Source organism: Humulus lupulus, chromosome 1 (assembly GCF_963169125.1).
Source record: "Humulus lupulus chromosome 1, drHumLupu1.1, whole genome shotgun sequence".
NCBI lineage: Eukaryota > Viridiplantae > Streptophyta > Magnoliopsida > Rosales > Cannabaceae > Humulus > Humulus lupulus.
In genome coordinates this window covers 212,675,151-212,697,680 of record NC_084793.1, presented here as the reverse complement: position 1 = coordinate 212,697,680, position 22,530 = coordinate 212,675,151, and the positions used below count along the sequence as shown (strand labels likewise).

The 22,530-nt window shown below is 39.1% G+C and overlaps 1 protein-coding gene and 1 non-coding gene across 2 annotated transcripts; one reads left to right on the top strand and one right to left on the bottom strand.

The window, feature by feature from the left end:
- LOC133828857 (uncharacterized) lies at positions 1-465 on the bottom strand. Its single transcript, XM_062258938.1, has one exon. The coding sequence runs from the start codon at positions 463-465 to the stop codon at positions 1-3; it is 465 nt and encodes a 154-aa protein (XP_062114922.1).
- Positions 466-4,723: 4,258 nt separating this feature from the next.
- Positions 4,724-4,830, top strand: LOC133813619 (small nucleolar RNA R71). The gene has a single exon (XR_009884627.1). It is a non-coding gene; the product is annotated as a small nucleolar RNA R71 (small nucleolar RNA).
- Positions 4,831-22,530: the final 17,700 nt, after the last annotated feature.

The window sequence follows — 22,530 nt, the reverse complement described above, 5'->3', positions numbered from 1 at the left end:
TCACAAGGTCGTCAAGAGGATTAATGACTTCGCTTGATCAAATGCACTGCCCACATATGGCTTCAACCTTTGTCCATTCACCTTGAAAGTATCTCCATTCTTTCCTTGTACTTCCACTGAGCCATATGGAAACACTCTCACCACAGTAAAGGGACCTGACCACTGGGACTTCAATTTTCCATGAAATAATCTCAACCTTGAATTAAAAAGAAGTACTTGCTGCCCAGGTTGAAACTCTTTGTGGACTAGGTTATTCTCATGCCAAGCTTTGGTGTGTTCCTTATAGATTGTTGTGTTTTCGTATGCCTCATTACGAAATTCATCAAGCTCATTCAGTTGTAAAGCTCTATTCTCACTAGAAGCATTCCAATCAAAGTTTAACTTTTTCATTGCCCAGTATGCCCTATGCTCTAACTCAATTGGAAGATGACAAGCTTTTCCAAAAACCAAGCGATATGGGTACATACTTATCGGTGTTTTAAACACTGTTCGGTAAGCCCATAGTGCATCATCCAACTTCTTTGACCAGTTTTTCCTTTGAACTATCCATAGTCTTTTGAATGGTACTTTTCACCTCCCTATTTGAAATTTTAGCTTGGCCATTTGACCGGGGTGATGTGGTAATGCAGTGCGGTGGTATACATCGTAGCGGACTAAAAGTGCATCAAGTTGTTTGTTGACAAAATGACTCCCTTCATCACTAATGAGAGCTCAGGTGTACCAAAACGAGTGAAAATGTATTTATGGAGAAAGTTCAATATAGTTTTACCGTCATTGGTCTTCGTAGTAGCAGCTTCAACCCATTTGGACACATAATCAAATGCTAGCAGGATATACTCATTATTGTAAGACGGTGGAAATGGTCCCATTAAGTCAATGCCCCAAACATCAAACAGCTCAACTTCCATAATCACATTCAGAGGCATCTCATTTCTCCTTGAGATATTACCAGTGTGCTGACACCGATCACAAGCCTTCACAAAAGAATTGGCATCTTTAAATAAGGTGGGCCAATAAAAACCACTCTGCAATACCTTAGTTGCTGTTCTTGAGGCTCCAAAATGCCCACCACATTGTAAATTGTGGTAGTGGGCAAGAATAGAATGCATTTCATCCTCAGGTACACAACAACGAATAATTTGATCAACACAGTGCTTATAGACAATAGGCTCCTCCCAGTAGTAATACTTCACCTCAGAGTAATATTTCTTCAACTATTTCCTTGTCATCTCAGGAGGCACAACCTTTGCAACAAGGAAATTCACAATATCATCAAACCAAGGCACAACAGGATTTTCACTCACCCCAATTAATTGTTCATCTAGAAAGAAATCATTGATCTGCACAGCTTTCTCATTTTGACTCTCTTCGATTTCTAGTCTCGACAAGTGATCAGGTACAAGGTGTTCAGTACCCTTTTTATCACGAATCTCCATATCAAACTCTTGTAGCAATAGAACCCATTTGATTAAGCGAGGCTTTGCATCTTTCTTAGTCATCAAGTACTTGATAGCAGAGTGATCAGTATACACAATCACCTTATTACCAATCAGATATGGTCTAAACTTGTCAAAAGCAAATACTATGGCTAGCAACTCTTTTTCTGTTGTGGCGTAATTCAACCATGCACCATTTAGAGTTCTACTAGCATAGTAAATGGAGAGAAATAGCTTGTCAATATGCTGCCCCAAAACTACACCCACAACATAGTCACTAGCATCACACATCAATTAGAACAGTAAATCCCAGTTTGGAGCCACAACTATAGGTGCAGATATCAACTTCTCCTTGAGTACCTTGAAAGCATGAAGGCACTCCTCATTGAAATCAAAGACCACACCATTCATCAACAGTGAAGAGAGAGGCTTAGACACTTTAGAAAAATCTTTGATGAATCGTCGATAAAATCCCGCATGGCCAAGGAAACTTCTCACACCTTTCACTGACACTGGAGGTGGTAATTTCTCAATTGTTGCAATTTTTGCTTTATCCACCTCAATACCATCTCTAGAAATCTTGTGTCCTAGAACAATTCCCTCTTTTACCATAAAATGGCATTTTTCCCAATTCAACACCAGATTTTCTTTTTCACAACGATTCAACACATTTTCCAAATTACCCAAACAGATGTCAAACGATGAACAAAGATAGAAAAATCATCCATGAAAATCTTAATGCTCATTTCCACCATATCTGAGAAGATAGCCATCATGCATCGTTGAAATGTTGCTGGCGCATTACATAGTCTGAATGGCATTCTCCTGAAAGCAAATGTGCCATAGGGACATATGAATGTTGTTTTCTATTGGTCCTCTGGTGCAATAGCAATCTGATGGTACCCTGGATACCCATCCAAGAAACAATAGTAGTTGTGGCCTGCTAATCTGTCAAGCATTTGATCAAGGAAAGGCAAAGGAAAATGATCCTTCCTTGTAGCCTTCTTGAGCTTACGGTAATCAATACAAATCTGCCACCCCGTCACAGTTCTCGTTGGAATGAGTTCGTTGTTTTCATTTTTTACCACAGTCATACCACCCTTCTTCGGTACCACTTGTACTGGGCTCACCCATGCACTATCAGAAATTGGGTAGATCACCCCGACTTCCAACCATTTAAGAATCTTCTCAAGTACAACCTCCTTCATTGCTGGATTGAGTCTTCTCTGAGCCTTTATAGACGGCTTGCTATCTTCCTCCAATAAAATTTTATGCATTATTGTTGAAGGACTTATTCCTCTAATATCCGCCAATATCCACCAAATGGCCAATTTATGATCTCGTAGGACCCTCAACAATTTTTCCAATTCTGTTTTTGAGAGGTCAACTGAAACAATTACAGGTAAAGTCTCCTTCTCTCCCAAGTATGCGTAACATAAATGATCTGGAAGAGGCTTTAATTCCAACTGTGGTGGCTGCTGAATGGATGTTAATGGTCTTTCAGGCCCCTCTGCTAACTCTTTAAACTTCTTCTTGTATGGTTGGTAAGAATTGATCCAATTTACATAATCTCTCATCTCAGCATCATCATCATCTACCTCACCACCTGTTAACACCGCCTCTAAAGTATCACTACTTACCCTTCTTTTCGAGACTGCTTTCTCTATCATATCCACACTATAGCAACTGTCACTAGCCACCGGATACTTTATTGCCTTGAAGACATTAAATACCACCTCATCTCCTTGTACTCTGAGTTTAAGCTCTCCCTTTTGAATATCAATGAGAGCTTGGCCTATGGCTAGAAATGGTCTACCAAGAATAATAGGTACATCCATATCCTCCTCCATGTCAAGAACGATAAAGTCAGCAGGAAAAATAAACTTTTCCACCTTCACAAGAACATCTTCAATGATACCCCGTGGATGCTTCACCGATCGATTTGCTAATTGTAGAGTGACTGTTGTTGATCTTGCCTCACCAAAACCAAGCCTTCTGAACACAGATAAGGGCATCAGATTAATACTTGCCCCCAGATCACACAAAGCATGCTTACATTCAAATTTTCCAATTGTGCAAGGTATATTAAAGCTCCCTGGATCTCTCAACTTTTGGGGCAGCTTCCTCTGCAATATTGCACTACATTCTTCAATGAGCGCCACAGTTTCATAATCTTCCATCTTTCTTTTCTTAGACAGAATTTCTTTCATGAATTTTACATAACTGGGCATCTGCTCCATATTGATATGCAAATTTTTGAACACCTCTAAAAACTTAGAAAATTGTTTATCAAGAGTAGTTTTTCTAAGCCTTTGAGGATACGGAACTCGGGTTGGTTGGTCTACAACAACTGGAGGAACTTTCTTTGTACTCTTGTGATTTTTAGTGACCCTTTTCTCTGCTATATCAGACTTTTTATCCAAACCCTCATTCTGAATCACTGATTGTTGTATATTGGACTGCTCAATTTTTTTACCACTCCTCAAAGTAATTTCCTGAACTTGCTCCTTAGGGTTAAATTCAGTGTTGCTAGGCAAGTTTTCCTGTGGTCTATTATTTAGCATATTAGCCAACTGCCCCACTTGTATTTCAAGATTTCTGATAGAAGATCTAATCTCTGTCATGAACTGAGTTTGAGTGTTGGTGAGAGTCAATAATGCAGCTTGTAATTCATTAGGCCTATCTAGTAGAGCTTGATTCATTGGTTGTTGTGGCCTAGACTGTCGTGATGAAGAGGCATGATTCATTGGTTGTTGAGAAATATTCTGCTGAAACTGACCCTGAAACTGAGGTTGCTAGCCCTGATTGTTTCTCCAAGAAAAATTGGGATGATTTCTCCACCGAGTATTGTAAGTATTGGAGAATGGATTATTAAATGACCTCTGAAAATATCCCACAACTTTAACCTGAGTTTGGTCCATAGGAATGTTATTATTACTACTAGCAGGACACTAATCAAAAGAATGAGAACCACCACACATGTCACACTTAGCTGCCATCTGAATAGCATTAGCAGATACAGTGTTCTGTTGTCATTGTTTTGTCAAGGAGGCCACTTGTGCTGTCAAGGCAGTAATTGGATCAAGTTCATGAACCCCAGCTACCTTTCTAATCCAGATGAACTCTCTTCAGACCATTGCTAAGTATTTGTGGCCATGTTCTCTAGCAGCTCATATGCTTCATTGGCACTCTTACTCATGAATGCCCCACCGGCTGCAGCATCAATAATCATTCTTGTTGTACCACACAGTCCATTGTAAAAATTGTGAAACAGCATCCACTTCTCTATACCATGGTGGGGGCATTTCCTCAATAGCTCCTTGGAACGCTCCCAGGCATCATATAATGACTCTCCATCCATCTGATAGAAGTTATTAATTTCTCCTCTCAATTTAGCAACCTTCAAGGGAGGGTAAAACTTAGCCAAAAATTTATGAGGAAGGTCTTGCCAAGTATTAATAGAATTTTCCTGAAGCGAATTAAGCCAGCTCTTAGCTCTTTCCCGCAGAGAAAATGGGAAGAGTCTCAACCTTATAGCATCATCACTGACCCCATTGTACTTGAAGGTATCACACAACTCCAAGAAATTCACCAAGTGCATATGGGGGTCTTCAGAAGGCAAACCACCAAATTGGACAGTGGACTGCACCATTTGCAAAATCCCCGGCTTAATCTCAAAATTATTAGCCTCCACAGCCGGCGGTCTTATACAGTTTTGTACTCCCGTTATTGTGGCCAGTACATAGTCTCTCAATCTCCTGGTAGCAGGATTTTGAGCCAGATTTTGAATAACCTCGGGAACCTCATTATTCCCATCATTGTGTGCCATCTCTACTGTCTGACGAGCCAACCTCTTGTTTCTTCTGTTTTATTTGCACTCCTTCTCAATTTCAGGATTAACAAGAACAAGACTACCTACCCCTCTTCTGCTACGCATATAAAAAAACTACCTGAAATTGACAAAGGAACGCAACTCAAACAAATTAGAAACAAGACAAAAAAATAACCAAATTAGAAATAAAATTAATTAGACTGATATTGAGCTCTTTATTTATAGGCTCATGGATCGTACATGAAAAATCTCCCGTTTTGACGGGGTCCTTGGTTGTTTTAACCAATTTTAATTAATAAAGTAATAAACAAATTCAAATTACAACAATATAGCTATTACTTCGGGATATTTGAGAGATTCACACGATAGTTTCGAGCCATTTTGTTTGAAGTTGTTACTGAGATTTGTAAAAAAGTTGCTGGGTAGCTAACTCAACATACCCGGTCGGTTAAAATTTCATTCTGATATTGTTGGTTGGGTAAGACTCCCTTTTGATGTTACTGGTCGGGTAAGACACTCCCTCACCAGGTAAATTCATACCTGGTCAGGTGAATCACTCCCCGCCCAGGTAAATTCTCACCAGGTTAGGTGAATCACCTCCTGACCAGATAAAACCATCTTTTTGGCCAATGTTCTTCCAACCAGTGAAATGACGACTATGCAGGTCATCTTCTAACCCTTACACTTCCCCTGGCCAATATGATCATTGACCATTATTGTACTACTTGATGACCATACATTTCCACGTGTCACTTTTGATTTCCACGTCATTGAACTGAAATTTTGGGGATAACATTTGCCCCCAAAGTTTATTATATGATTTTCTCATATGATAAACTTTTTTTCTAACTTGTAGTTATCCAGGTCATCCAAAAGCATAATAATAGCCTGATTAGTTAAATCCCAAAAAGTAAGTAACTAATCATAGAGTGAACGAGTTCCAGAGCAATTACCTCCACGTGATGACCCACCAGAAAATTTAAGATCCGTGTCACCAAATCTCAAAACAATGGCCCTCTACATTCTCCTGCCTTTTTCAAATAGACGCACGATTGAACTTTTCAGTTCATGAAAATGGTAGTTACTCGTTTCCTAGATACTGGGATAATGGGATAATGGGAGAGAGGAAAAATTAGGAGTTCAGGGTTTCCCTATTTTCCTATAAATAACCCCATGCTTTCCTAGCCTTCTCAAGCAAAAAAAAAATCATGAAAACACTCCCCCTTGCCGCGGCCAATTCCTCCTCAAGGCTTCCATGAGTGCCCCATTCTCCTCAAGTAATTCAAAGGCAACTCTCAAGAAATCAAAATCTCTTCCAATATTTGGGTAAGTTTTCTCTTCTTAATCTTCACTTTTAAGCATTTTGAAGCTTTAAAATTCTGCACACAATTTGCTAGAACAGGTGATGGCCGAAACCCTCTTTTGGGAATGCTCTATTTGGATTTTTTTTTTTATGAACCTTTGAAGGATATTGCTTTTATGACTGTTTTGATGTAGTTTAGGCTTTGGGTTAGCTAATTTCACTTCCAATTTTAAGAAATTTTAGAGAAAAAATCATTTCACATATTCGGGCTCAGGGGGTTTGTATGAACTTTTGGAGTTTTTATGAAACTTTTACAAACCCTTGAAATTCCCCTTCTTGATCTGGTTTGCATGCCCCAAGATTAGGAAAACGTGTTTGTGCTCCGCATTATGCCCAATGCTTTTTAGCTGATCAGATTCATATTTAGCCATTCCTTTTTTTAGGCTCTAACTGCTCGAATTCTACTGAGCCAATCAGACCACCAAGCTAGCCCCTCGATTCTCACATATTGCTCTTCAAAATCACCTAGCCATTTGGGTGCTTTAACTCCTTGGGACCTTGTAACTGATGGGGTAGTTTTGGCTAGTTATCTCATGAATATGACTCTTCAGAATCACCTAGCCGATCAGATGTTATCTTTGGCTCCTCAACGCTCGATCACACACCACTCGGGTGTTGTGGCTCCTTGGAAACTCCCAGTCATTTGGACACTCTTGGTCCCTCAGAACCCATTTAGCTCCTCGGAAAAATTCCTTAACCACTCGGACCCCTTGTAGCAGCTCAGGCATTCATTGCCCCTCGGAACTTACTTAGCTCCTTGACAACATTTTTAAGCCGCTCGGATTGTCCACCTAACCACTCGGGTTTGGGTGTATCCTAGCCGAACATACAACCTCATAGTTCAAAAACACATAGCACAAAACTATAGGCCTAATTTCCTTGAACACATAGAATCCAAAATAATTTTTGTTATCCTTGTTAACTGCTTAAAATTGTTATTATTGCCCAAAAATGTCTTTATCTTTGTAGTAAAATGTTTTCACTGCTCAGATAAATTTTTTATTAGGCAGTGAATATTTTTACTTTACATTCACTTTCTGTTTGGTTTACTCACCTCCCCGTATTTTTTGTAGATGAATCGCTACTACAGGGGAGGTGACTAAAAAATAGACTCTGATTCTTCATCGTGACAACAAAACAGACTCTGATTCTTCATCTCCCACGTCAAGTGATACCCTTTCAAGCAGCGATTCTTCTTCCAAATCTCCAAGCAAACAAACTCCAGAAGACCGTCTTCGTCGTCTCAAGAAAATCCTTCCCCGATCTGCTTTATACTTCCTTCACAAAGAGTAGTTCCTCAAGTAGCAACGTCAACACCAACCAATGATGGTGAAAAAGTCCACTCGACTCCCTCAGGAACAAGATCCCTATGTAGCTCATAGAGCGACACAAAAGGTAGTGGAACGAGTGCCTTTTGTGGGAGAAAATTTATTAGAAGACGCTGAGACTGAAGCCTCTTCAAAGCCTCCTCGCCAAGTTCGAAAAACTAGTAAACCCAAGAGAAAGCCTACCCAAAATTTTGCAACAGAAATCCAACAATGTGCTACACTCAAACTGAGGAAAGAAGAAGATCGCGTGCCTTCATGGTTCGTAGCTAAGGCTTCTAAGCTAAACTCCAAAATTCTCGATAAACACATTCAGACTTTGGGGGTTGAAGGAGTGAATGTGGTATTTCTACACCCAAACCAGAGAGCCAAAAATCTTGGTGGAGCCTATTGTGCCTAGTCTAGGTATCACATTTATGCAGGAGCTACTATCCCTTTGCATCCTTTCTTCAGGTCAATAGCAGATTACTTTAATGTTTCTCCCTTCCAGATTGCACCAAATGGGATACAAGCCTTGTTTGCTCTTTACATTCTCTACCACTTCCAGGGCTGGAACCCACCTACCCCTCATGAGGTACACTATTTGTTCGATTTTAGGACCAACCCTAGCCACGAGAATACAGGTTTTCTCCACCTCTTTAATATGAAAAAAGGGGTTAAGTATTTTCATGGTATTGCCCATAAATCGAATCCTGGAAAGTATTATACAGAATACTTTCTTACTCCAGACATTAAAGCCAACAACCTCGCTTTACACATGCATGCCTTTTTAATCAAACTCTCCCGACTTGGGAAATGCATTCCCGGGCGGGGGACCTTGCTCACATGCCCATTGAGGAGAAGGATGTTGAGTAGTTGGTCACCTTGGTGAATCTTCGATTGGCAGGATTGTTATAGAACAACCATGACATTGTTGTGGGCAGCACTACTGATGAAGCAAACACAACTGACCAGCCAAATGCAGATACCGAAGTAATTACCATCCAATTCTCTCTTGAACAATCTTCTCAGCCATGCTGACCAGGTGATCTTATCAATACAGAACCTCTTCTTGAAAATCCTCATCGACCCGCCTTCCCTACTTGGCCTAGCAAAGGCATAAGCATTGAGCTCCTCAGAGAAGACAGCTCATCGTCAGAAGACGAGGATGATATTTTTGATGAAATTCTGAACTAAGGTTTTACTAATAGTAACCATAGTTAAATTTTGATAATGATTGTGATGAAAGTCTGTAGAATTTTGTGTTCACGTATGTTTATTTCTCGTTTCCACTAACCAGGTTTTTGCTTTACTTTTATGCAGATCCAACCATGTTCAAGCAATTCAACACTCCCTCTGCCCAAAAGAGGAAGACTGGTGAAGGTAGCAGCTTGAATCCTCCAAGCAAGGCCGTGACAACTGCACCGCCCAACCAGGGGAGACCATCTGATCAGTTAGTCACTATCCCACGCTTGACTTCTCCATCTATTCTTCCTTCTGCCAGCCTACAAACTACTCGATCAGCCGGCCTAAGCAAGCCCATTCGCATTGCTAGTGAGTATGACTAAGAGTTACTAAACCATATTCTTCAGCACGCAACAACCACTCAGACCTTTGAGACTCTACCCCGACAAAGTGTTGAAGTCATTCTTCACAAAGGCCTCGCTCAAATAATGAGTGTAAGAATCTTATCATAAAAAGCACTCACATTCTTATCAATTGTTCTTATTCTGAATACTTTTCTGGTTATTAACTCTAGGGTCTCACCACTGTTAGTCATGCTCAACGTCAAGCCGTCTAATATAAGGAGCTGGTAAGGTCTTGAATGATCAATTAGTGGAAGCCTAGGCAAAGATTGAAATTCTGACTAAATCTGAGAAAGATCTCCAAGAAAAGACTAAGCAGGCAAAGAAAATAGTTGCTGACTGGGACTATCTCTCAAAGAGTTGGTTGATGAGAACAACAAGAAAATTGAGGCCAACAAGAGATTGATCGATCAGCTAGTGGAGAAAACTCAAGAGAATGAGGAGTTGAAACAAGACAAGGAAATTGATATGGCTCGTTACGAAGAAATCTGCTTCAATTGCTTCTATCATATATGGAAGTTAAACAAGCCTCTTAACCTCGACTTTCTCTCAGAAGAAGCGATGGCAGAATAGCTTGCCAAATGTGAAGCCAAGGCCGCCGAGCAGGCAGCTCTTCCAGTTGGCACTATGCCTGCCTCTCCTGCTCTATCATTTGTAGTTTCCCAGAATATTACTTAGCTAGGTAGTAGTAGTAGTAGTAGTTAGTAATAGTTTGTAGTATGCTAGTTTCCATGGATTTTGGTTCAAGCCGGAACTTAGTTGAAAACTCATAGCAACAGTTATGGATTTTATAAGTTTAACCTATACTTTAGAAATATTAATAATAACATAAGGTTTGATTAATATTACTGGTCCTAGAAATATTATTCATTATAACCTAAGGTTTAGATAGAATTAATAAGAGCATGACACTTATCATAATTATGTTTATTAAGGATTTAAGTATTTTTGATGAATAGTTTAATTAAAAGAAAGATCTAGAAGCTCTAGAACCTTCCAGCAGCTGTTAGGATCACATTTTGACTCAGTTAAATTTGTTTAATCAATTCAAAATATGCTGAAAAAGTGCAAATACGTGTTTGATATATCAACGTATGTCGATATATCGCAGCTATAAGGGTCGATATATCGCCTACGAGAGATAGAGAAAACACGTCGACTTCGCACGAATGAACGAACTCAACTTAGGAAAATGGTCTAGGAGATATATCACCCAGGGTAGGCGATATATCGCCCCAAGTGCATTTTTTTTAAAGTTGTAGATTTAAATTTAAAAACAGCGTTAACCACTTGGACCTGCCATTGAACGATTTTGACCGAGTTCTGGGCATCTGTTGAACAAAAATTCAAATCTTTTTCATTTTATATTCATTTATTTATTCAAATTAAAAGGGGTTATTTTCACTCCTTGAACTCTATAAATAAGACCTAGTACTCAGCCATTTTCTTCATTCTTCAAGCATTCTTCATGCTAAGGTTACTATAGAGAGGAACACTTGGGTTTTGGATTAAAATCTTTTCCAATCTAAGCTTTTCTAAACACTTGGGAAGTAAGATATAGTGTTATTTCAGTATCGAGGTATAGATCAAGTAATAGTTATTCAAGTTATTCTTATCCTTAAGTTAAGTTTTTCATAGTTCTTTAGTTTTCTTTTATTTTCTTTCAGATCCTAACTCTTGTTTATGATTATTGATTAGGTGTTTAAGTTTCTTGAAACTTAAGGTTCTTTTTAGTAAGTTTCTTCTTTGATGGTTTAGTTTTCTTTTCATCTCTTTTTCTTTAGAAACTCACCATTCTTACTATTGGTTTTAGGAGTGTTCCAAATCCCGTTCTTGTTCCCAAATATCCCGGTTTTGGTAAGGAAAATAGGTTAGATTATATGTGTTTATATGTTTATATTATGATATGTTTTATGCTATGATATGTATATGTATAAATATGTTTTGTAGTCCTTGGGCATATGACTTGCGTAGACAACAAGCCCCAAGAATATGTTTTGTAGTCGCTTGGGCATATGACTTGCTTCGATAACAAGCCCCAAGAATTTTTATCATTTTCATGGTTTAGAGTTATGATTTACCCTACCTCAATTAGTAGACAGAGGACCAAGATGGATTATCATATACTATAGTTGTGATCTAACCTACCTCGATTAGTAGACAGATGACCTGGATGGTTTTATCACACCCATGTTAATGGCCATTAATATTGTAGTCCTATATGTTATACGTTTTTATAGTCATATGTTTTATAGTATATATTTTATGATATAGTCTCATGTTTATGATTTATGATTTATGTTGTTAGTAGATTTGTTGTTAGTAGATTTTCCTTGCTGGGCATTAGGCTCATTCCTTTATTTTTAGCATGATGCAGGAAAATGAACTTGGAAGGCGAGAAGGATTAGTGGCAGCTTGGCATGTGTGTTGAGGATGAATAGATTTACCCTAGTTATGTTAGTTTAGTTCATTTATTTATTATTTTTACATTTATGATTGTACTTAATGAAAATCTTTTTCCAAATGAATATCATGGTTATTTTTATATGATATGTATGAGTTTGATTTTTTTTACAATCATAATAAATTTAACTAAATAAATAATGACTGGGTTCGGTGAGGGTGGATACAAATCAATGAACCGGGTTCTATATTGAGAGTTTAGGGGGCCATAGTAGTGGGAACGATTTTACTGATCCCTGCCCTCCCTCAATGTGGTTAACTTTGGAACAACAATGAGTTTCGAGCCTGAGAATTAAGTCATATAGGATGATTAGAAACACACTTAGAAATAATAAAGATGGGTGATTTTCTAAGTATAGAAACACACCCTAATTATAAAGAAGTCTTACATAATTTTTCATAAGAAACCATAACAAATAGGTCCGAGTTATGTTTGCTTAGATTAAGTTTTGCCTTAGAGCCTTTTAGGGTAAGTTCTAACACGCTTTTTCTCGATTGTTAGAACTTTGTTGAAGATGTCACTCAGAAGGTCTGCACGCAAAGCCAGCAATGCCTCCAACACCGCCAATGAGACTAACGAAGCCCCTCCAGTCCGAAGAAAGGGAACATGTGCCACCAATGCTACTGCTAACAGAAGTGCACCGCCTCCGATTGACAACACCGCTGAGATTTTCCGACCACGGCAACAAGTTGAAGAATTATTTCCAGCAAAATTGACAACAGGCTCAGCCGCAGCAACAGACTAGGCCGTAGCCTCAGCCTCTGCCACAACCGTAGCCTCAACAAATGGCTCAAGCACCCCAACAAGTAAGTCCGTATGGGGGATGGCCATTGGCAAACTATGTGCCTTACCCAACTCAGTACATAGAGCCAATCTACGAACGGTTTCGTAAGCAACACGCTCCAAACTTTGAAGGGACAATCGACCCCTTTGAGGCGGAAGAATGGCTCAGGAATGTAGAGCCGATCCTAGCACACATGAAGCTCGGCAGCGCTGACCGCATATCCTGCATTTCGTCTCTTCTAAAGAAGGATGCTAGAATCTGGTGGGATTTAGTATAGCAGACTCACGATGTTGCCACCATGACATGGACTAGATTTGTGGAGCTCTTTCACAAGAAATATTATAACTCGGCAGTCATCGTTACGAGGGTAGAAGAGTTGACCAGTCTTAAGCAGGGCAACTTATCAGTAGCAGAGTATGCTCAACAGTTCGATCAACTAGCCAAATTTGCACCAGAGTTGGTCCCAACCGACTTTTTGTGGGTCACTAAGTTCGTTAGAGGACTCAGACCAAATATTGGGCTAGGAGTCAAACTAGCAAATCCTGGAACCACTTCTTACGCCGATGCTCTAGAAACAGCTATAGAGGTGGAGAGGCTTCAGGCGAATGTTAGTAAGGAAGAGGCTAGCAAGCCTGAACCTAAATAGCAGAATCTACCTCTGAATGGTCGGAACCACAACAACAACCATCAGCATAGAAACAATAATAGTCAAAAGAGAAGGCATCCTAGCAATAAGCAATCTGACAATGAAAAAAGAGCACAGACTAACAATGGAGGCAATAGGTCGGTTTATGTAGAATACCCGCAGTGCTCCAAATGCCAAAAGAAAGATTCTGGGGAGTGTCGTGCAAACACCAAAGGATGTTATAATTGTGTCCAGGAAGGTCATCGGAAGACGGAATGTCCACAGCTTAAGCAAGAAGAGAAAAGGGACAATAAGATGGTTCCAACCAGAGCCTTTGCCTTGACCCAGGGAGAAGCTGAAGCAAGTAACAATGTGGTCACAGGTCAGATTCCTATCCTTGATAATATATGTTCAATATTATTTGATTCGGGAGTAACACACTCATATATCTCATTAGGAATGATAGAGAAATTAGACAAACCTTGTGAAAGATTTAGAACTAGGTTTGTGACAGAATTGCCTTCGGGCGAGGTAGTCCGATCATCACGGATAAAACGAGGCGTACCGATCAAAATCGAGGACATAGAACTAGAAGGAGACTAGATAGAGCTATAGATCAAAGACTTCGATGTGATACTGGGCATGGATTGGCTAGCAAGGCATGGTGCAACCATCGACTGTAGACGCAAGCAAGTGACGTTCGAAACTCCTAACGGTCAGAAACTATGTTTTATGGGAAAGGTTTCAGGACTATGAACACCGCTTATTTCATCTCTCAAAGCCCAGAGGATGATAGAGATAGAATGTCACACATTCTTAGCCAGCGTCATAGATGTGGTAAAGGAAACACCACTAGAGGTTGGAGACGTCCGCATTGTAAAGGAATTTCCAGAAGTATTTCTTGACGACTTACCAGGGTTGTCGCCAACTCAGGAAATTGACTTCACAATCGAATTTGTACCGAGAACTGAGCCTATCTCAAAGGCACCATACCGGATGGCACCTACCAAACTCAAGGAGTTAAAGATGCAGCTACAAGAACTCTTAGACTTGGGTTTCATTAGACCAAGCCATTTGCCTTGGGGAGCACCAGTTCTATTTGTGAAGAAGAAGGACGGAAGCATGCGGATGTGTATAGATTACCGCGACCTGAATAAGGTGATGATTAAGAATAAGTACCCGCTACCCCGGATCGATGACTTGTTTGATCAAATCCGAGGAGCAACCGTGTTTTCTAAGATTGATCTACGGTCCGATTATCACCACCTCAAGGTACGGGAAGAGGATGTTCCTAAGACAGCTTTTAGAACTCGATATGGACATTATGAGTTTCTAGTTATGTCTTTTGGTCTTACCAACGCTCCAGCCGCATTTATAAATTTAATGAATTGGGTCTTCAAGGATTACTTAGACAAATTCATTGTAGTGTTCATCGGCGATATTTTGGTGTACTCCAAGGATGAAGTCGAGCACAAGGAACATTTAAGAATGACCATGTTGTGACTAGGAGCATCAACTTTACACCAAGTTCAAGAAGTGCATATTTTTGCTTTCACAAGTAGCGTTCCTCGGCCACATAGTATCCAAGGACGGAGTTGCTGTAGACCCAGCTAAGTTAAAGGCTGTGAAGGAGTGGCCAAGACCAAAGAATGCGTCAGAAGTTAGAAGTTTTCACACGCTAGCAGGCTCTTATCGGAGGTTTGTAGATGGCTTTTCTAAGATAGCCACTCCGCTTACCAACCTGACCCGAAAACAACAAAAGTTTAATTGGATGGATAGATGTGAAGAGAGCTTTCAGTTGCTCAAGGATAAGCTATGCTCAACCCCTGTACTTTGTGTACCGATCCCTAACGACAAGTTTATAGTATATTGTGATGCGTCAAAGCAAGGTTTGGGTTATGTGTTGATGCAGAATGACAAAGTGATAACCTGCGCCTCAAGGCAGCTAAAGGAATTCGAGCAATGCTATCCAACGCATGACATGGAGTTGGTAGCGGTGGTCTTCGCATTGAAAATCCGGTGCCACTATCTTTATGGAGAAAGGTGTGAGATTTATACAGATCACAAGAGCTTAAAGTATTTCTTCACACAGAATGGAAGTGGGAAGACATAGCCATGGACTTTGTGACAGGACTACCACGAACAAATAAGCAGCACAACTCGGCTTGGGTAGTGGTAGATAGACTAACCAAGTCAGCACACTTCCTGGCAGTCAATACTATGTACACAGCAGACTAGTACGCAGACATTTATGTTCAAGAAATTGTACAACTACATGGAATCCCTAAGACCATATTATCAGATAGAGGATCGGTGTTTACATCAAGATTTTGGGGAAGTTTACAGCAAGCCATGGGTACCAAGTTAAGTCATAATACAACATTTCATCCTCAGACCGACGATCAGTCCGATCATACCATACATATTTTAAAAGATATGTTGTGCGCTTGTGTACTTGACTTCGGAGGATCATGGAGTAAGTATTTGCCACTAATAGAGTTCTCCTACAATAATAGCTACCAGTCAACGATCAGGATGGCACCCTATGAGTTACTTTATGGAAGGAGGTGCCAATTGTCGTTACATTGGGACGAGGTAGGAGAAAGACAACTTCTTGTACTCGAAGCTATTAGAGAGGCTCAGGATGCAGTAGCGCTGATTAGAAAGCGTATGCTCGTTGCTCAAAGTCATCAAAAAAGTTATGTGGATGCCAAGCAGCGTGATGTGGAATTCAATGTCGGAGATCAAGTCTTCTTAAAGATATCTCCTACGAAAGGTTTGAAGCGGTTTGGGAAGAAAGGCAAGCTTAGTCCGCAGTTTATAGATCCTTTTCAGATATTGGACAAGGTGGGAACAATTTCATATAGATTAGCCCTACCGCCAGTTCTAGCCGATAGCCACAATGTGTTTCACATCTCGATGTTGCGTAGATATGTGCTAGACCCATCTCACGTCCTCAAGTACGATACGATAACACTCTAGAAAAACTTGAGTTATGAGGAACGACCGATTAGTATCCTAGATAGAGGGATAAGGGTATTACGGTCTAAGAGTATTCTGATAGTCAAGGTCCTATGGAGTAATAGTTCTGAACGGGAGGCAACATGGGAGTTGGAGGGAGACATGTTAGCACGGTATCCAGAATTGTTTGGTAAGTAAATTTTGGGAACAAAATTCTTTTTAGTAGGGGAGGATTGTAGTGTCCCAGAATTTTACTTAGCTAGATAGTAGTAGTAGTTAGTAATAGTTTGTAGTATGTTAGTTTCCATGGATTTTGGTTCAAACCGGGACTTAGTTTGAAACCCATAGCAACAGTTATGGATTTCATAAGTTTAACCTATAGTTTAACCAAGGTTTGATTAATATTACTGGTCCTAGAAATATTATTCATTATAACCTAAGGTTTAGATAGAATTAATATGAGCATGACACTTGTCATAATTGTGTTGATTAAGGATTTTAAGTATTTTTGATGAATAGTTTAATTATAAGAAAGATCTAGAAGCTCTAGAACCTTCCAGCAGCTGTTAGGATCACGTTTTGAATCATTCAAAGTTGTTTAATCAATTCAATATAATCTGAAAAAGTGCAAATATGTGTTTGATATATCAATATATGCTGATATATCGCCTACGGGAGATACGGAAAACACGTCGACTTTGCAAAAATGAATGAACAGAGCTGGAGAAATTGATCTAGGAAATATATCACCCAAGGTAGGCGATATATCGGCCTTGGTGCATTTTTTTTAAAGTTGTGGACTTAAATTTAAAAACAGCGTTAAACACTTGGACCTGCCTTTGAACAATTTTGACCGAGTTCTGGGCGTCTGTTGAATGAAAATTCAAATCTTTTTCATTTATTTATTCAAATTAAAAGGGGTTAGTTTCACTCCTTGAACTCTATAAATAGGACCTAGTACTCAGCCATTTTCTTCATTCTTCAAGCATTCTTCAGAGCCTCCAAGCTGCTAAGGTTACTATAGAGAGAAACACTTGGGTTTTGGGTTAAAAGCTTTTCCAATCTAAGCTTTTCTAAACACTTGGGAAGTAAGATATAGTGTTATTTCGGTATCAAGATATAGATCAAGTCATAGTTATTCAAGGTATTCTTATCCTTAAGTTAAATTTTTCATAGTTCTTTAGTTTTCTTTTATTTTCTTTCAGATCCTAATTCTTGTTTATGATTCTTAATTAGGTGTTTAAGTTTCTTAAAACTTAAGGTTCCTTTCGGTAAGTTTCTTCTTTGATGGTTTAGTTTTCTTTTCATCTATTTTTCTTTAGAAACTCACCATTCTTATGGTTAGTTTTAGGGGTATTCCAAATCCCGTTCTTGTTCCCAAATATCCAGGTTTTAGTGAGGAAACTAGGTTAGATTATATATGTTTATATGTTTATATTATGATATGTTTATGCTATGATATGTATATGTATAAATATGTTTTGTAGTCCTTGGGCATATGACTTGCTTAGACAGCAAGCCCCAAGAATATGTTTTGTAGTCGCTTGGGCATATGACTTGCTTAGATAGCAAGCCCCAATAATTTTGATCATTTTCATAGTTTAGTGTTATGATTTACCCTACCTCGATTAGTAGACAGAGGACCTAGATGGGTTATCATATACTATAGTTGTGATCTAACCTAACTTGATTAGTAGACAGAGGACCTAGATGGTTTTATCACACCCATGTTAATGAGTTAATGGCCATTAATATTGTAGTCCTATATGTTATACGTTTTTATAGTCATATGTTTTATAGTATATATTTTATGATATAGTCTCATGTTTATGATTTATGATTTATGTTGTTAGTAGATTTTCCTTGCTGGGCATTAGGCTCATTCCTTTATTTTTAGCATGATGCAGGAAAATGAACTTGGAAGGCGAGAAGGATTCATGGAAGCTTGGCATGTGTGTTGAGGATGAATGGATTGAATGGACTACGTGAAGATCGAGGATGGCGTTGTTTAAGTCTTTTAAATTATGTTTGACGTATTTTCTGCAATTAGTATTTAAACAGTTAAAGTTTATGTTTTATGTTTTATAACAATGGGATCCCATACAATATTTTATATACCATATCACATTTTATATTTTTACCTTATTTTGTATTTGGTACAATATTTTGGGTTTTAAATAAAGTTATGTTATATCTTATGTATGTATTCAAATTAGTAGTTATGTCATAGTAGATTTTAATGGTCCGAGGTCTTAGAAATAGTCGGGTCATTACATCATTCCAACCAGAGGAGGTTCCAGATCTTGATGACGATGTTAACCAGCCAAGGACCAGTTTACCCGACTAGTAAACATGCCCATCCGACCAGGGAGCCTCCTACCTGACCTGCAAAAACTTTGTGCCTTGCTAGTAGTTTACTTGTTTTCTTTACACTTTTGTTGAGACAACTGCTACTTATCAACTTTGAAAGGTTGCTCGTACAGCCGAGTTGTTTTACATTTACACTTTACTTTTGTTAAAACATTCTAAGTCTTTTGTGAATAGTAAAATCTCTTTGATTTATTCCTTATATTTTCGCATAAGTACTTAGTTTTCTAACTTGGAACTTATATAAATTTCATAAGTCCCTACTAATTATACTTTCTCACACTTTTATTGCTCTAACATTTTTTGAGCACAATGTTTATTTTCACACGAATATCTGCTTTTAACTTTGAATCTTGAAAATTTCCAAATTATTTAAGCTTGGTTAAACAAGTTAGCTTAATGGCCTTTTCTTACTTCAAAAATTTACAAGTCAACTTAAAACAAATATTTTAACTCGTGCTCACATTGCCTGTGTTGAATTATATACTATTATACCCTATGTACCCCAAGTGATCGAGGGTAGAAAGATCCTTGGTCACTTGCTACTTGACCAAATCTATTCGAGCAATTATTACTCGTGAAACACATCGAATATAAATAAAATATATGAGCATTTGAACACTGCTATAATACCCAACTAGTTAAATACTATCAGTCTGCCCGGCAAGGTGAATAGCGGTCAGTTGAACACTGCCCGGTTTGTTTCGACCAGGTGAACACTATTTGAAAAAAAATAATTAACACATATGCATAATTTGTAGCATGATCTGGCTGCGCTGCACGTGATCTCTTTTATTACTTATACATTATAAAAGGACAAAACGTGTCTAATAACGAGTCTCAAAAAAACCAAAATTGTTCAAAAATAAATGACTGGTCAACAAATAACTAGATCATAAACATACTTAAATAACAAGTAAAACACTTGAATCCAAGCTACCACTCTGTAACGGTATTTATTGATAATAATTCCTCAGGTGCTTGCCATTCCATTAGTTTCTGATCAACTCACCATTCAACCTAGAAACTTTGTCAGTGTCGGGTGGTATGACTTGCTCAATCTAATATGGTCTTTCCCAATTTGGTCCAAGCACTCCAGGTACTAGGTATTTGATGAACACCTTTCTGAGGACCAAATCTCCAACCTAGAACTTTCGATCTTTAACTCTGGAATTAAAATAGCGGGACTAGTTGTACATGCTTCTCCGATGGGATGGGGGGTCAATCTTGACCGGTATCATAGCTTTATAACCATATGCCAGGGAAAAAGTAGTATGACCAGTTGATGTCCGAGCCGTGGTTCTGTATGACCAGAGGGCCTCAGGTAATTCTTCTGCCCAGGAACCTTTAGATTGTTCGAGTCGTTTCTTTAGAGTGTCTTTCAATGTTTTGTTTACTGCTTTAACTTCCCCATTCACATGCAGGTGAGCCATCGAGGAGAAACTCTTTGTGATGCCATGTCTAGTACAGAAATCAGTAAACAAATCGCTATAAAATTGAGTACCGTTTTCAGACACTATCTTCTTTGGCAGACCATAGCGACATATGATATTTTTCACTACAAAATCTAACACTTTCTTCGAGGTGATCGTTAATAGTGGTTCAACTTTAGTCCACTTAGTGAAATAATCCACAACAACTACTGCGAATTGTACTCCTCATTTTCCTTTGGGTAGTCTCCCAACCAGATCAATTCCCCATACTACAAAAGGCTAGGGACTTTGCATTTGACTCAAAACATTTAGAGGTGCTCTGGGTATGTTTGAAAATCTCTTACATTTATCACATCTTTTCACATATTCCATGGAGTGTTCGTTCATTGTAGGCCAGAAAATTCCTTGTCGCAAAATCTTTTTAGAGAGACTTTGCCCCTCAGTGTGATCTCCACAAAATCCCTCATGCACTTCAACCAACAAGTTTTTTGACTGGTCAAGTGTCACACATCTAAGTAACGACATAGAGTACCCTCTTCTATATAACACCCCTTCTATCATGACATACTGAGCAGCTTGTCTCATCGTCTTCTTTGCATCATTGCGATTATCTGGCAAGGAGCCTTGTTTGAGGTATGTGATGATGGGTGTCATCCAAGTGTTAGCTATTGTGATGGGCATTGCTTCTTGCTCGGTGATACTTGGGTTTGCCAAGTATTCGACTGGTACTATATTTAGAGTGTCAGCATTATTTGCACTGACTAATTTTGCGAAAGCATCTGCGTTGGAGTTTTGCTCTCATGGAACCAACTTGATTGTGTACTCTTCAAACTTCGCTAACAAGTCCTTAGCTTTATTTAAGTAGGCCACCATGCACAAACCCTTGGCCTAATATTCCCCTAAAATTTGGTAGACCACCATCTGAGAATCACTATTTACTTCGAATGATCGAGCATGAACATCTCTGACCAGTCGTAATCCAGCTAGGAGGGCTTCATACTTCGCCTCATTATTGGAAACATTGAACTCCAACCTTAATGTACATTGGATTCGATGTTACTCAATTGTGATTAATATAAGCCCTACCCCTGAATGATGTTCATTCGAGGATCCATCCACATAAAGTTGCCATGTAGGAAAAGTTGTTCTCTGCCTAGCTACATTTTTTGTGTGGTCGGGAACATCATAAATTTTGGTGCATTCAGCAATGAAGTCCGCCAAATTTTTTCCTGTAATGGCCGATCGGGGTTTGTACTTGATTTTGAATTGGCCTAATTCAACAGCCCATTTAAGTAGCCGGCCAGAAGTTTCTGATTTTTGTAAAACTTGTCGCAAAGGCTGGTTGGTGAGCACTTTAATGGGATGGGCTTGAAAGTACGACCATAATTTGTGAGATGCAAACACTAAACAATATGCCAGCTTTTTGATCAACGGGTATCTTAATTCTGCTCCTATCAACCACTTACTGACGTAGTAGACTGGATGCTGCACTTTATTTTCCTCTCATATTAGAGCAGCACTGATAGCATGCTTCGTGACTGCTAAGAAAATGAAGAGGTCCTCTCCATCTATAGGTTTTAAGGGAACTTGAGGTTGGGACAAATGTTTCTTTCTATGAGTACCTTAATCTTCTCAGGATATGCCTCTATCCCATGTGAGTTAACAATAAATCTGAGAAACTTCCCATAACTTACTCCAAACGAGCATTTCAGGGGGTTTAGCTTCATGCGATACTTTCTAAGTATTGCAAAGCACTCCCCTAGATCTCACACATGCCCCGCCATCTTCTTTTGACTTGACTAGCATGTCATTGACATACACATCCATATTTTTGCCAATCAAGTCATGGAACATGCCATTCACTAAACGGTGGGAGGTGGCACCTGCGTTCTTCAAGCCGAATGGCATAAACTTATAATAGTATAATCGTATATCTGTTTGGAAGTTGGTATGCTCCTCGTCGGTAGGGTGCATACCTATGTGATTATACCCAAAGTAAGCATACACAAAGGACAAAATTTCATGACCAGAAGTCGCGTCAACAAACTAGTCTATCCTGGGCAGAGGAAAACAGTCCTTGGGACATGCTTTATTCAAATCAGTGAAGTCAACGTAGGTCCTCCACTTCCCATTGGACTTGGGTACTAACACTGGGTTAGAAACCCAGGCTGGGTAGTAAGCCTCCCTGATGAACCCGTTTTCCTTCAGGTGCTCGACTTCTTCTTTTAGTGCTCTTGCCCGTTGAGCACATGGTTGATCACAGTTGGTGAGATACCCACTGCTCGACGTCTTGATTTCTTCGCAAAAATTCTACCATTTGTGCTCTCACTTCCGCCTTTAAATTCTTTCCAACTTGTACAACTTTGATCGGTTCA